This window comes from Carassius auratus, chromosome 24, assembly GCF_003368295.1.
Source record: "Carassius auratus strain Wakin chromosome 24, ASM336829v1, whole genome shotgun sequence".
NCBI lineage: Eukaryota > Metazoa > Chordata > Actinopteri > Cypriniformes > Cyprinidae > Carassius > Carassius auratus.
This window is the reverse complement of record NC_039266.1, coordinates 22,333,356-22,346,783: the sequence shown is the minus strand read 5'-3', so window position 1 is coordinate 22,346,783 and position 13,428 is coordinate 22,333,356. Positions and strand designations below refer to the sequence as shown.

The following is a 13,428-nucleotide window of genomic DNA, read 5'->3' as shown; positions in this document are numbered from 1 at the left end:
CGTGATATCACATTATATCACGCAAAATGTACTTTGTTTTGGCCCGTTATGCTTTGGCACCAACGTTGGGTAAGTTACTCTAAAAAAGTAATTAATTACTAGTTACTAATTACATCTTCAATAGTGTAATTAGATTACGTTACGAATTACTCTCTCCGAAAAGAAAATTACTTTTCTAGTACTCCCAAACGATTAATCGCGATTAATCGCATCCAAAATAAACAACTGCAGTCATCAGTCAGTTTTTGAAACCTGAATAAATCAAGGTAAATAGGTCCCAAAATAGAACCCTGGGGAACCCCTTTAGAAATATCAAGATATTTATAATATACAGTTATTAAAGTAAATTTTTCTATTGATAGTACACCGGTGTCCTTCAGATCATCATTAACACTGGTTATTATGATAGAAAACTGTGTGAATTCAGTGGTTCTCTGTGTTCTGGAGCACGCAAAGCATGACAAAGCACTCAAGGAGAAAGCGTCTTGTCTATTTCTGTCTGTGTCCTACATCTTATCGAGTGCCAGCGCTGTCCTAATTGCTATTCTAATGAAATGAGACCACCCCAAAAAAAGACTGAATCTCATCTAAGACGTCGCTCTTCTAAAGGTATTGTCATTCAGCCGCAGAATTATGATCAATATGCCTTATATTACAGACTGCATCTTGTTGAGTTTAGTATAACTATGATTAAAGTATTTTAATTTTCAAGTGTATATTCAATCAAAGCTAAATCCTAGACATTGTAAAAGAGTTTGAATGTGTAACCAATTGCATACACATAGCCATCATTTTATGTTTTAGTCATCAGTCTTAATTTTCTGATTTAAATAAGACCAAAGTTACCACCAGCCCCTAAAGAATTAATTTAATTTGAATAGATTTTAATGTTATTTTATTAAAACGTATCTAAGCAGTTTATGCAACCAGCTCCAGTTTCATTATTGTAAATTAAAACTTTAAAAAGCTGAAATTAAATTACATACAAATATTAAATGAAACAAAATGTATATATTTTCCAGCAAAAGAATAACAAATTATGCCTTAAGCAGCTTAAATATTAATTAAATAAAAATGAAAGTAAGCACAACATTAAATTACTAAGACTTAAAATTTAATTTAAATTAAATTTAAAAAGGGATTAAATAATAATAAAACTTATAATAAAATAATAAATCATAAAACTGAAATAATTTAGTAATTTAATTTAGTTTAAATGCTGAAATCACAAAAAAATAAAGCTAATTTAAATATACATTAGAACTAAATATTTTAATGAAAAATAAAATAACTAATAAAATAGTAAAAATAACAAATGCACTTAGAATTACTAAAAATGTTACTAATATTTTACTAAAATTAACATTTGAAAAAACTTAAATGTAAAAAGAAATGTTGCTTTTATATATATATATATATATATATATATATATATATATATATATATATATATATATATATATATATATGAAATAAATATGTCTACGTTTAAATACATTTGAATTATTAAAATGACTAAAACTAAACAGAAATAAATATAAATGAGCATTATTTAATATTTTAAAATAATAAACTAATTAAAAAGAACGAATAATAATAACTAAAACTGCTATATTACTAAAACCTAAGCTAAAAATTTAATGCAACTTAAACCTGGAAATATGCTTTACTAAAAAATATTAATAAATACTGAAATAGTATATAAATAACTATAAAATAACACTGAGTTACACTAACCAGAGAAAATACCAATTAAAAATTATATGCTTTTAATGTTTCTCCAAGAAAATGCTGAGACTTTTGCTGAAAAATCCTCCTTTCTCTAAAGTTTCAAAGTGTGCTCAGATTTGCAATCCAAAGTCATAGATCTCAGCCTGACCTCATCTAATGATTACTGTATAACAACTATTGTGTCTGTTTCTGTTTCTCAGTTTCCTCTCATCTCGACTCCAGAATATCAGAGAGACTTGAAGATGAACTCTTGTGACTTAAGCCAGTAAGAAACCACCTAAAACCTGCTAAAACCCACTCAGAAGACCTCAGCAAGCGCACAGCGATGCCTCCCACATCAGAGAGGTCACTCCACCCACAACAATTTTCTGCTGTAACGGATGAAATGGAAACGAGCTATTGTTCAAATGGTTTTCCACCGACTTGACACTGACCTTCATTAGTGATGAAGTCCTCCAGAGAGGACCAGGTTCTGTTATTGCAGAAGAAAGTGCTGCTGTTGTCTGAAGGTAAGGTGTTGTTGAGACAGTGTGCGGTGCTTCGGACACATTTCTGTCGCAGGTTTCCCATGAAGAGCTGCAGGCCGATGAGAGCGAAGACGCTGAGACAGAAGACCGTCAGGATCATCACGTCTGCAAGCTTCTTCACCGACTGGATCAGAGCGCCCACGATCGTCTTCAGGCCTGGGATCAGGAGCGGCACAAATCCAGAATAATGCTGAGTTCAAACTAAGTTTCAATCAGTTGATAAAGTCAAGCTATTAGTTATTTTTTAGTGCTGGCAAACGATTAATCGCGATTAATCATGCAAAATATATAAAAAATAATATATGGGAATGTGCTGTTTTTTTTTATATGTATATATAAATAAATACACATGCATGCATGCATATATTTAAGGAAAATATTTTATGTTTATATATTAAATATATTTATATATATATATATATATATATATATATAAAAATTTAATTATTATAAATAAATACATGTAAATATTTTTGAAAATATGCACTGTATGTGTGTGTATTTATACACACATCATAAATATACATAGTGCACACACATGTATATTATGTAAACAAAAACTTTTATTTTGCATGCGATTAATCGCGATTAATCGTTTGACAGAAATAATTATCCAGATCATATCAGGGTTGTGCACCATTGAGAATTGGATTAAGAACACCTATTGAATTCGGATTCAGATTTTCATTTTGAATTGTGAATCCAGAAAAATTTCAAATATAAATAAATAATATAAAATGCATAACAAAGGAATAATTTTAAGTCCAATAATGACAGTTAAAACTTATTTTACTGTATTTTATTGTCTTTAATAACTGTATATTTTTATACATTTTCCATGTCACCCGTACTTTTTCAATATGGTATATACTTTAATTAAGAAATTTAACAACATAAAAATTAAAAAAATGAAATGCAAAAAGTAATATTAGATATTTAAAACAAATAAATAAAAATAATAAATTATTTATTTAAAGTTATTTAATTATATTACATTTCTTTGCTTTTGTTGATTTTTTTGGCATTGCAATTCAGTATTTCTTCCCAATCAATTTCCATTCCAGCTTCCTTTTTGTTTGTTTTGCCAATTCAAAACAAATGAACGCTCACGAATTTAACAGGATTCTCAAATCCTGAGAATGTTGCCGAACCCTGGACCACATCTTTCACATTCGAGCATCCGTCCAACCACATTAAACCACAAACACAGCACACGACATCAGTCTTTACAAACATTTGTGAGTGCGGGAAGCACACAAAATGTGAGAGTTCACAACAGACGCTTCCCTGGAACGATAACATGCACATTTCTGTATATATAATATATATATAAGATCATGTATGTGTGTATTTTATGTATGAATGAATATAAATATATTCTTCTCATTCCATAAGAAGCGTCTGCTCTTTGGCTCAGCATGCAAACTAGTGTTTCTCTACAGCTACTCATGCCTTCAACACGTCAATGAGACTTTTGGAGTGAGTTGACTGAACCCCGAACTGACAGCTGAAGGAAACGTGACCTGTCCACCCTGATGTCCTTCCACTTGTGTGTGATCGACCTACAATACAACACGTTGCACCTGGAGGTCTTTCTAAGGCCGATGCAATCTCAGTGTAAAAACAGCTGTAATCGAGTGCAAAAGTGCTGTCTAGATTTTCAGACGCAGTATTTATTTTTCCATTCATTTTTCACACAGGGAAGTCTTTGTTAAAAGAGTTATGAGCCATCAATCAAACCAAGCAACTACGGGGAGTATCAGAACATTACAAACTTTAATTTGAAGATAAAATATGTGTGGGACAGAAATATAAAGACTGTGAACTTTAGTTTTAGTTAAAGGACAACAATCCCATTAAGCATTGTGAATGACATAATCAAAATAAAAACAATTAAAAGATATAAAATACTATTAATTTAATGATGTGATATGTTAATTATATATAGAGAGAGAGAGAGAGAGAGTGGGCGAGTTCTTTTTCATACGACTCTCTGATTGGTGGAATTTCTGTACAGCATCATGGGTAATGTAGTTTCTCACGACAAATTCAGCTGTTAAGCACTACAACTTTAAACATAAGTTGAAATAATGCGTACAGATGGCTTCGGCTACAGCATATACCATCTATTAACAACCTCAGATCTCAAAGTCGGTCTGTCTAGAACAGTTATTGTTAAAAATATTTAAAAAATTCCCTGAGGAGAAAATGAATGGAGATCTACTTTGAGAACCAGATTATTTCACTCTATGGCAGTTATTTGAACCCTGCTGAAAATAAATAAATGAATGACACCTAGATGGTTTCCATGAGTCAAGCTGGTCTGGTTTGAGGGTTTTACATAGGTTTTGTCCCCAGCTAACAGGGAACGTTCTCAGAACGTTGTGACAAGGTTTTGTCAAAGTTATAAACAATAGTTCAGTGATCCGGTCTTTAATGACGTTCTCAAAACATTTAATCAAAAGCATTATTTACATGTTGTGCATGGAACATTCCTGAAACAGTTTTTTAAATGTAACAACTTTTAGAATGTTCAGAGAACATTCAAAAGTAACATTCCTACAATGTTTGCACATGGAATGTATCAGTAATGTTTCCTAAATGTTTCTCTTTGGGATGTTTAGAACACTCTGAAATGATTCCCTCAGAAAAATAATTCATTGGATGAACTCAATTTAATTTATTCGTCCAATAAATATGTGTCGCCCGAACACATTAAAAAAAACTATCTGGTATGGCTCTTTAAATTGATTTGTTGCTCAACTCAAAAGTCTCATTGCCTACACTCTGCATTTCCACGTTTCCAACAGCGTTTTGGAAGTGGCAGAAATGCGTTTGGGTCATCCCTGAGCACCTCAGGCCTCGGCGTTTATCGGCCTCTTACCTGGGATGACTGAGATAGTTTTCAGTGCTCGCAGAACCCTGAATGTCCGTAACGCTGAGACATTGCCCAGGTCCACAAACTCAGTAACATATCTGCAAGAAGCCAGAATCGGAGCACAGACAATGACAACCACACCAACAAAGGCAAACAACACAGCGGAGAATGTGCTGGGAAAGAGATGAGCTGGAGGACACAACCGGATGCGGGTCAGATCCTGAGCTGTTGGACTGGACACTGAGCTGTTCCCTTGCGCTTACCTGGGATTACGGAAATAGTTTTCAAAGCGCGGAGGACCCTGAACGTGCGGAGCGCTTGCAGATTGCCTACTTTTATAAATTCAGTGAGAAACCTGCAGAATCAGATTAGAGTTATGTGGATCAAAAGACAAACCACTGAAAGACACAAAAGGGAGAAAATGAAACTTTAAACCACTCAAATGATGTCCTTTTTACGCACTTAAAGGAACAGTTCACTCGGAAATGTTTATTTTAAAAAAAGTTTTAAAAATGTATGGCTTTAGTTCTTCTGTGGAACATAAAGAGGATTTTTCGTAGATTGTCACGAGGGCTATTTTTCCTTCCAGTGAAAGTGAATGGGTGCCAATGTTGTCAAGAACAAAACAATGATGCTAAATACGTACTGTATCAACATAATTTTAAAAACACCTTTATATTAATGTTTAAGTATTTTAGGTATTACTATGCTAAGTCAACCTGACATTTTAATATAAAAGTTAATATTTATAATAATTTAACAGCACATTTTATTGTCTATGGTTAATGGTCAGTTAATAGTCACATGACCTCCAGGTATAAAATAGTAAAAGAATGAATTTTTAAATAAAATAGTAACACAATAATTCAAATAAAGTACATTTTTTTGTAAGTGTTTTATTTTGACTGCTTTATTATTTTAATAAATTTTTTATGTTTTTTTAATCATCTGAAACATGTTGTGTTCATATTCCAATGCTTTTTTTATTGCACTTTAAATTTTCATTTAAATAAATTAATTCATGCTTGGCGTTTATAATAAATGCTGTTTATCGTTAACGCCATTAAAATTAGTTTGTTTTGAATTTACTATGAATTTTTCTTTTTTGTTTTACTCAGAATACAACTCAAATGTGTAGAGCTGAAAACTAAAATAACTAAAATGTTTATAGTGCTCATAATTTTGCAAACATTTATTTATCAATACTTTTTTCATGACATTTGGACCCATTATTCTCGACTAACATAGTAAATATTTCAAGTTTAATAACTTGAATTTAAACTTTTATTATTTTTTTGTTTTATTTACCAACAATGTGACTAATTTATTTATTTATTTTAATCAAAAATACAGTAGCACTGCTTAATTTATATTTATATTTAATTATGCATTTTTTAAAGCTTGACAGTAATTTTATGCCTTTTAAGACGTGTTTTATTTCATGTTCCACAGAAGAAAGTAAATGTTATTAATTCGAAACAACATGCAGGTGAATAAATGATGGGTTTGACTGTAGACGTTCAACACTTTTCTGTTTCTATAGGAATTGGCATTGACTGTTAAGTATGATTTATTAGCATTGGCCGTCATTCGTCTTACTTTAATGACGTCAGGAGCAGTGGCTCGCATTGCTTTCCACATCCAAATACACCCGTGATTTACTGACATCTCTGAGACATTCGGTTCAAGGACAAGTGGCCTGTTAAAGCTTGAAAAATAAAGCCATAAAGGCCAACGCGAAATAAGCACTTCATCACGGCGTGGCTCACTGAGATTCGTCTCAAACCGCTGAGATTTAGACAGAAATTCAGGTTTTTAAAGGGACAGTACACCTAAAAATTTCATTCTTTTATTATTTATTCATCCTTAAGTTTTTCAAACCTGTGTAAGTTAGTTTCTTGTGTGGAACATAAAAGTGAGGTTTTGGAAACCAGACGGAGTTGACGGTAGCCATTGACTTCTATAGTAGCGGGCAAGATACTATGAAAATCAATGGCTACCGTCAAAGTTTTGTTTACTAACATTCTTCAAAATCTTTTTTTGTGTCCAGCAGAAGAAAGAAACTCATATAGGTGTGTAAAATCTTGAGGGTAAGTAAATTACAAGAATTTGTACATTTATGGGTGAACTGTCCCTTTAAATGCTATCGTTAGATGCATAAACTTATTTTTGTTGTGCTGACATCGAATCATTTTAGATTTAAGTGGAAGAAACTGTGGTTATTATTTGCAGTTTCAACATCATGAGCAGAACAAACGAGAAAGAAAGAAGTAAACTTTAGCACTTTAGGAGAAAGTTGTTTAATTAGTGTTTTCTAACAAAAGAGATCATTCATCAGTCACGCTGTTTATTTGACTCATGATTCACTGAACTAAATGTGCTAATCAGGTTTGTGGGTGTTTAGCAAATAATGTACAGTAAGCACAAGAATGACTCAGCTATTTAGTGAATTCGTTTAACCGTATGAACTCTCAACTTCATCCCAAGTCCTGTGTATTAAAAAGTACCTGCAGATTTATTTTTTTATTTTTTTATTTTAGAAATCTTTGAAAGAAACTGAATTTATTTGATCTGTAAAATAAGTAAAATATTTTTACAGTCTAAAATCACTGTTTTCTATTGTAATGTATTTAAAAATGTAATTTATTCCTGTGATGCAATGCTGAATATGTGTTTCGGGAAATATTTTTTTTCTTTTCTTTAAACCCTGGAATGTCCTGGGTAATACACTTTTAATTCCCCAGGATATTTCAGGTTTTTTAACTTTCTTTGTAAGTGATCGAGCCAGTAACCGAGGTGAGAATGATATTATTGGATGTGAACGGCACTCGGTGACACATTCGTATGATGCTGTGACTCCAGGGATGCACCTGCATCCACGCTCTCCTCTGTTGCTATGGCGACGCGTGTTTTGGGATTGGGGTCGAGGACGGGGTAAGCGCTCGTAACAATTAATCACAAATACAGACCTGCTGCCCTTCCCCGCTCAAGTCAAGCAGCTGAGATTAGATTATTACAGCCTATTGAAAATAACAACAGCGCCTTTATTGCTTCATTATCTCCACAGAGTCCTAAAGCAAAGCAATCACTAAAATCATCATCATCAATGTTATATGTGGTCAACGAAAAATATCACAATTTAATGATTTTTTTTTTCTTCTAACAGCTAATAATGTTGTCGTTTTCGATTGCGTAGTGTATTAAAATAATTGTTAGGATTTTTTTTTTATTTTTGAATTTAGAAATTTCTAATAAACTTCACAAATAATTACGAAAAAACAGACAAACTGAATTAAAAGTGAAATTTAGAAAGACTGAAATAGTACTTTACATTATAATTTATTAAATAACAGATACAATAATATTTAAAGGTTTTTAAATCATTTATTTGTTATTTTTAGGGTCTCATCTAAAGTACATTTATACAATAAAAAATCTGATTTCAGTAAATTTCACAAATAATAAATAAATGGAAAGTGACACATCGAATTAAACATGACATTTATTCAAAACCATACTCCACTAATTTTTTACATTATTTATATATATATATATATATATATATATATATATATATATATATATATATATATATATATATTTCTTTATTTTTTATTTTTTTTACAGTTTAAAGCTGAATTAAGTAAAATTATTTTCATTAAATTATAATTATTCCTCTTTTTTTTAAAATAAATTCTCTTGTTTTTAGGGTTTAATGCACAGTAAATACCGACAGTTCCCTTTCAGTCGGTCACTCTCGACGCCACGTCGGATGACCGACGAATATGGGATATCGCTTCGATAGACCAATCTACTTCGAGTGTAAACTAAACGAGCCAATGCATATTGGCATGCAATTATTGCATCCAGCTGCCGCTGATCACTGCGTGAGTATAAGAGGGCAGCAGGTGCAATGCATACCAGCTTTTCGCTTCGGAGCCGAGTGTTCGTATCGCTCTGCTCAACTGTGTCTGCTGTGAACTACGTGTTCAGCACGCTCTCGGAAGCTTCGTGTGTTGGCGAGACGGCGCTTCAGCGGCGGTCGTTCCTGTGTCGAGTGGATTGCACACTTCAGGTTGCACTACCCCTGTCGTGTTGCAAGCGGCCAATTCCCCTGTGCGCCTCAGCACTAAAAGAGCATTTCCTAAAAGAGCAAATTTCTCTAAAAGAGCTTCACGGGTGCGTCTTTATAAAGACGACGGATCGTCCTTATAAGGATGCCGTTTCACCCGTGCGTTTCTGGGTGCGGTCGTTACCTGGCAACGGGTGATGGTCACGATCGCTGCCTCACGTGTCTGGGCGTCGAGCACGCTGAGGTGGCTTTCGTGGATGAGTCATGTTCTCACTTCGGGAATATGACCATCTCGGAGCTGCAAACCAGGCTCCGCTACCTTCAGGGGGGCGGAGTCCCGTTGCCGCGGCCGCGATCTGGGACTCGTTCTGGCGGCCGACAGACGAGAACCACTTCCGGCAGTAGCGCGAGTGGTTTGAGGGTCACAGTGGTGGCAAACCCTGCAGGGAACCAACCCTCTGGGGACCACCACTCCTCTAGCACCTCCGATCCAGTGGAGCAACCCACGGAACGCGCTGGGCCCTCTTCAAGGAGCGCACCAGCGGTATCCAGTGGGACTCCCCCTGACCAGATGTCGATCTCAGCATCGGAGGGAGAGCTGTCGGATTACGGTTCGGCTGCGCTACCGTCCTCTGGGATGGTGACAAAGCCTGATTCGGATTCCGAAGTGACAGCTATGCTTTCCCGGGCCGCCGAGAGGGTAGGGCTCGAGTGGTATTCAGGAATCCCGTCGGTGGAGCGGGCGGTAGCGATGCAATTGTGTCCTAAGTCCGCCGCCTCCTGGCGTGGAGACCCGGTGCTCCCTTCCCGGGCCTGTAGGCACTCGTCTGGTCTGACCGGCAGTGCCTATGTGGCTTGCGGGGAAGCTGCTTCTGCCTTACATGCTATGGCGTTACTGCAGGTGCACAAGGCTAAGGCACTGAAAGACCTGCACGAGGGTGGTCACGATCCAGCGCTTCTGGAAGAGCTCCGAACCGCCACTGACCTTGCGCTTCGAGCGACGAAGGTCACCGCGTGTTCGCTGGGTCGTGCGATGTCCACATTAGTGGTCCAGGAGCGCCATCTGTGGCTGGGTCTGGCAGACATGAGGGACACCGACAAGGTCCGGTTTCTCAATGCCCCTGTGTCCCAGACCGGCCTCTTCGGCGACGCAGTCGAGATCTTGGCCCAGCAAGTCTCGGCTGCCCAGAAGCAGACTGAGGCGATCCGACACATCCTGCCCCGGCGGGCAGCTGCTGCTATTTCTACCCACCCGCCGGCTGCAGTGCCCCAGCCTGCTCGTCGCCGAGGGCAGCCCCCTGCATCCGCCCCTGTTCACGCATCGCATCTGCAGCAGCCTCCAAGTGGTGCCATTGAGCTGGGCGCAGGCAGGCTGCCCCTCCCGTCCTGGCCCCCGTCAAACTTGGCGGTGAGCAGAAGAGCAAGAGGCCCTGGGACAGGTGACCCAGAGAGAGGTAGCTGCTTTCTGGGGGATGGTGAAGGCACCTCTCCCTCCCCTGGAGGAGGGCCAGGCGGAGAATCTGGAAATCTCGACAGGAGAGTAGTTTCCTCCCTCTCTGGGTCCCAGGAGGGCACGGAGAGTTGCGGACGGCCAAGCACCGGACCTCACTCATCCTCCTCCTTCGCCAGATGGCAGCAGCGGGCGGTTCGAGAGCGTCAACAAAGGCCCTACTCACGCACCCTCTGCCAACCTGTGGAACCAGGTGAGCCCTGCACCCCACACTCGCACCACACTCCGGCCTGCTCACAAGCCGCCCGAGTTGGGTCCCTGTGTTCCACCGCGCTGCCCCACTGCGGGTACGGCTGTGGTTCCGCTGGTCCCGCTGGTATGGTTCTTAGGCGCCTGGTCAGCGCTACCCAGCCCGTCTCGCTGGCTTCTGCGAACCATCAGCCTCGGCTATGCGATTCAGATCGCCCGGCTTCCCCCCAAGCTCTGCGGTGTCCGCTACACTACTGTGAAAGCGTCCGATGCCCCTGTCTTGTGGAAGGAGATCGCAGTCCTACTGGCGAAGGCCGCGATAGAGCCGGTCCCTCCAGCCGATATGAGGATGGGGCTCTACAGCCCGTACCTCATTGTAGGGTTACGGTGGGTTACGACCGATCTTGGATCTGCGAGTTTTGAATCAGGCCCTCCATCGGCTACAGTTCAAAATGTTGACTCAGAAACGCATTTTCAGGTGCGTCCGTCCCCAAGATTGGTTTGCAGCGATCGACCTGAAGGACGTGTACTTTCATGTGTCCATACTTCCGCGCCACAGACCTTTTCTGCGGTTTGCGTTCGAAGGACTAGCATATCAGTACAAGGTCCTGCCCTTCCGGCTGTCCCAGTCTCCCTGTGTCTTCACGGAAGTCACGGAGGCAGCTTTCGTTCCTCTCAGAGAGCAGAGTGTTCGCATTCTCAACTACTTAGACGATTGGCTGATACTAGCACAGTCTCGAGATCAGTTGTGCGAGCACAGGGATGTGGTGCTCTGGCAACTGAGCCTGTTGGGCCTTCAGGTCAGCTGGGAAAAGAGCAAACTCTCACCATTGCAGAGGATCTCTTTTCTCGGTCGAACAGACAGCACGCCTCACAGAGGAATGTGCGCGGTCGGTGCTAGCCTGCTTGAATACGTTCAAGAGCAGGACAGCGGTCTCACTGAAACTCTTTCAGAGGCTCCTGGGGCATATGGTGGCCACAGCGGCACTTACACCGCTCGGCCTATTACATATGAGACCGCTCCAGCACTGGCTTTATGGCCGAGTCCTGAGGTGGGCGTGGAAGCGCGGCACTCACCGGGTCCAAGTTACACCGGCCTGTCGCCAAACCCCACTCCGTGGTCAGATCTGACATTCCTTTGGGCAGGGGTGCCCCTAGAGCAGATCTCCAGGCGTGCTGTGGTTTACACGCATGCCTCCACCACCGCCGGGGGGGGCACGTACAACGGGCATGCAGTCTCAGGGGTTTGGACGGGCCCGCAGCTGCAGTGGCACATCAATTGCCTAGAGTTGTTAGCAACGCACCTTGCCTTGAACCGTCTCAAAGGTTTCTTACGAGGCAAGCCGGTGCTGGTCCGATTGGACAACACTGCGACTATTGCGTACATCAACCGCCAAGGTGGTCTGCGCCCTCGTCGCATCTCGCAACTCGCCCGCCACCTCCTCCTTTGGAGTCAGAAGGTTCTGAGGTCACTTCTTGCCATTCACATTCCAGGCCTGCTCAGTCGTACAGCCGACGAGCTGTCTTGAGCAATGCTCCCGGGAGAATGGCGACTCCATCCCCTGACGGTCCAGCTGATTTGGAGGCGGTTCAGAGCCGCTCAGGTAGACCTGTTTGCTGCTCCAGAGACCTCTCACTGCCAGGTTTTCGACTCCCTGACCGAGGGAACTCTCGGCACGGACGCACTGGCACACAGCTGGCCGCGGGGCCTACGCAAGTATGCGTTTCCCCCAGTGAGCCTTCTCGCACAGACATTGTGCAAAGTCCGGGAGGACGATGAGCAAGTCTTGCTAGTAGTGCCATATTGGCCTACTCGGACCTGGTTCCCCAAACTAGTGCTCCTCTTGACAGCCCCTCCTTGGCCAGTTCCTCTGAGGAGGGATTTACTGACTCAGAGATGGGGCACCATTTGGCACCCTCGTCCAGACCTTTGGAAACTCCATGTTTGGTCCCTGGACAGGACGCGGAGGTTCTAGGTGGCCTACCCCAAGAGGTAGTTAACACCATCACTTCGGCAAGAGCACCGTCTACGAGACACGCCTATGCCTTGAAGTGGAACCTGTTCGTTGAGTGGTGTTCTTCTCGCCAAGAAGACCCCCGAAGATGCCCGAATGCGGTCGTGCTATCCTTTCTGCAGCAAGGGTTGGAGCGAAGGCTGTCTCCCTCCACCCTCAAAGTCCAGGTTGCCGCTATTGCTGCGTACCATGACCCTGTGAATGGGAAGTCTTTGGGTAAGCATGACCTCATCATCAGGTTCCTTAGAGGGGCCAGGAGGTTAAATCCATCCCGGCCCCCCTGTATACCCTCTTGGGACCTGTCTCTAGTGCTTAAATCACTACAGCAGGCCCCATTCGAGCCTTTGCATTCAGTTGAGCTAAAGTTTCTTTCATTGAAAACTGTGCTCCTGCTTGCACTGGCCTCCATCAAGAGGGTAGGGGACCTGCATGCATTCTCGGTCGACGTTTCGTGCCTAGAGTTCGGGCCGGCTGACTCCCAGGTAATCCTGAGGCCCCGGCCTGGC

At 40.6% G+C, this 13,428-nt stretch overlaps 1 protein-coding gene across 3 annotated transcripts in view; it reads right to left on the bottom strand.

The window, feature by feature from the left end:
* Positions 1-13,428, bottom strand: part of LOC113042661 (sodium channel protein type 2 subunit alpha-like) — a 95,860-nt gene that overhangs the window by 47,589 nt on the left and 34,843 nt on the right. For 2 of the 3 annotated variants that reach the window (XM_026201658.1, XM_026201657.1), the window contains exons 6-7: positions 5,143-5,234; positions 2,166-2,414 (exon numbers count right to left, since the gene is read on the bottom strand). In XM_026201658.1, the coding sequence (XP_026057443.1) occupies positions 2,166-2,414; positions 5,143-5,234 (341 nt within the window). Of the gene's footprint in view, positions 1-2,165; positions 2,415-5,142; positions 5,235-5,399; positions 5,492-13,428 lie in introns of all 3 variants that reach the window. The other variant, XM_026201659.1, reaches the window with a different exon arrangement.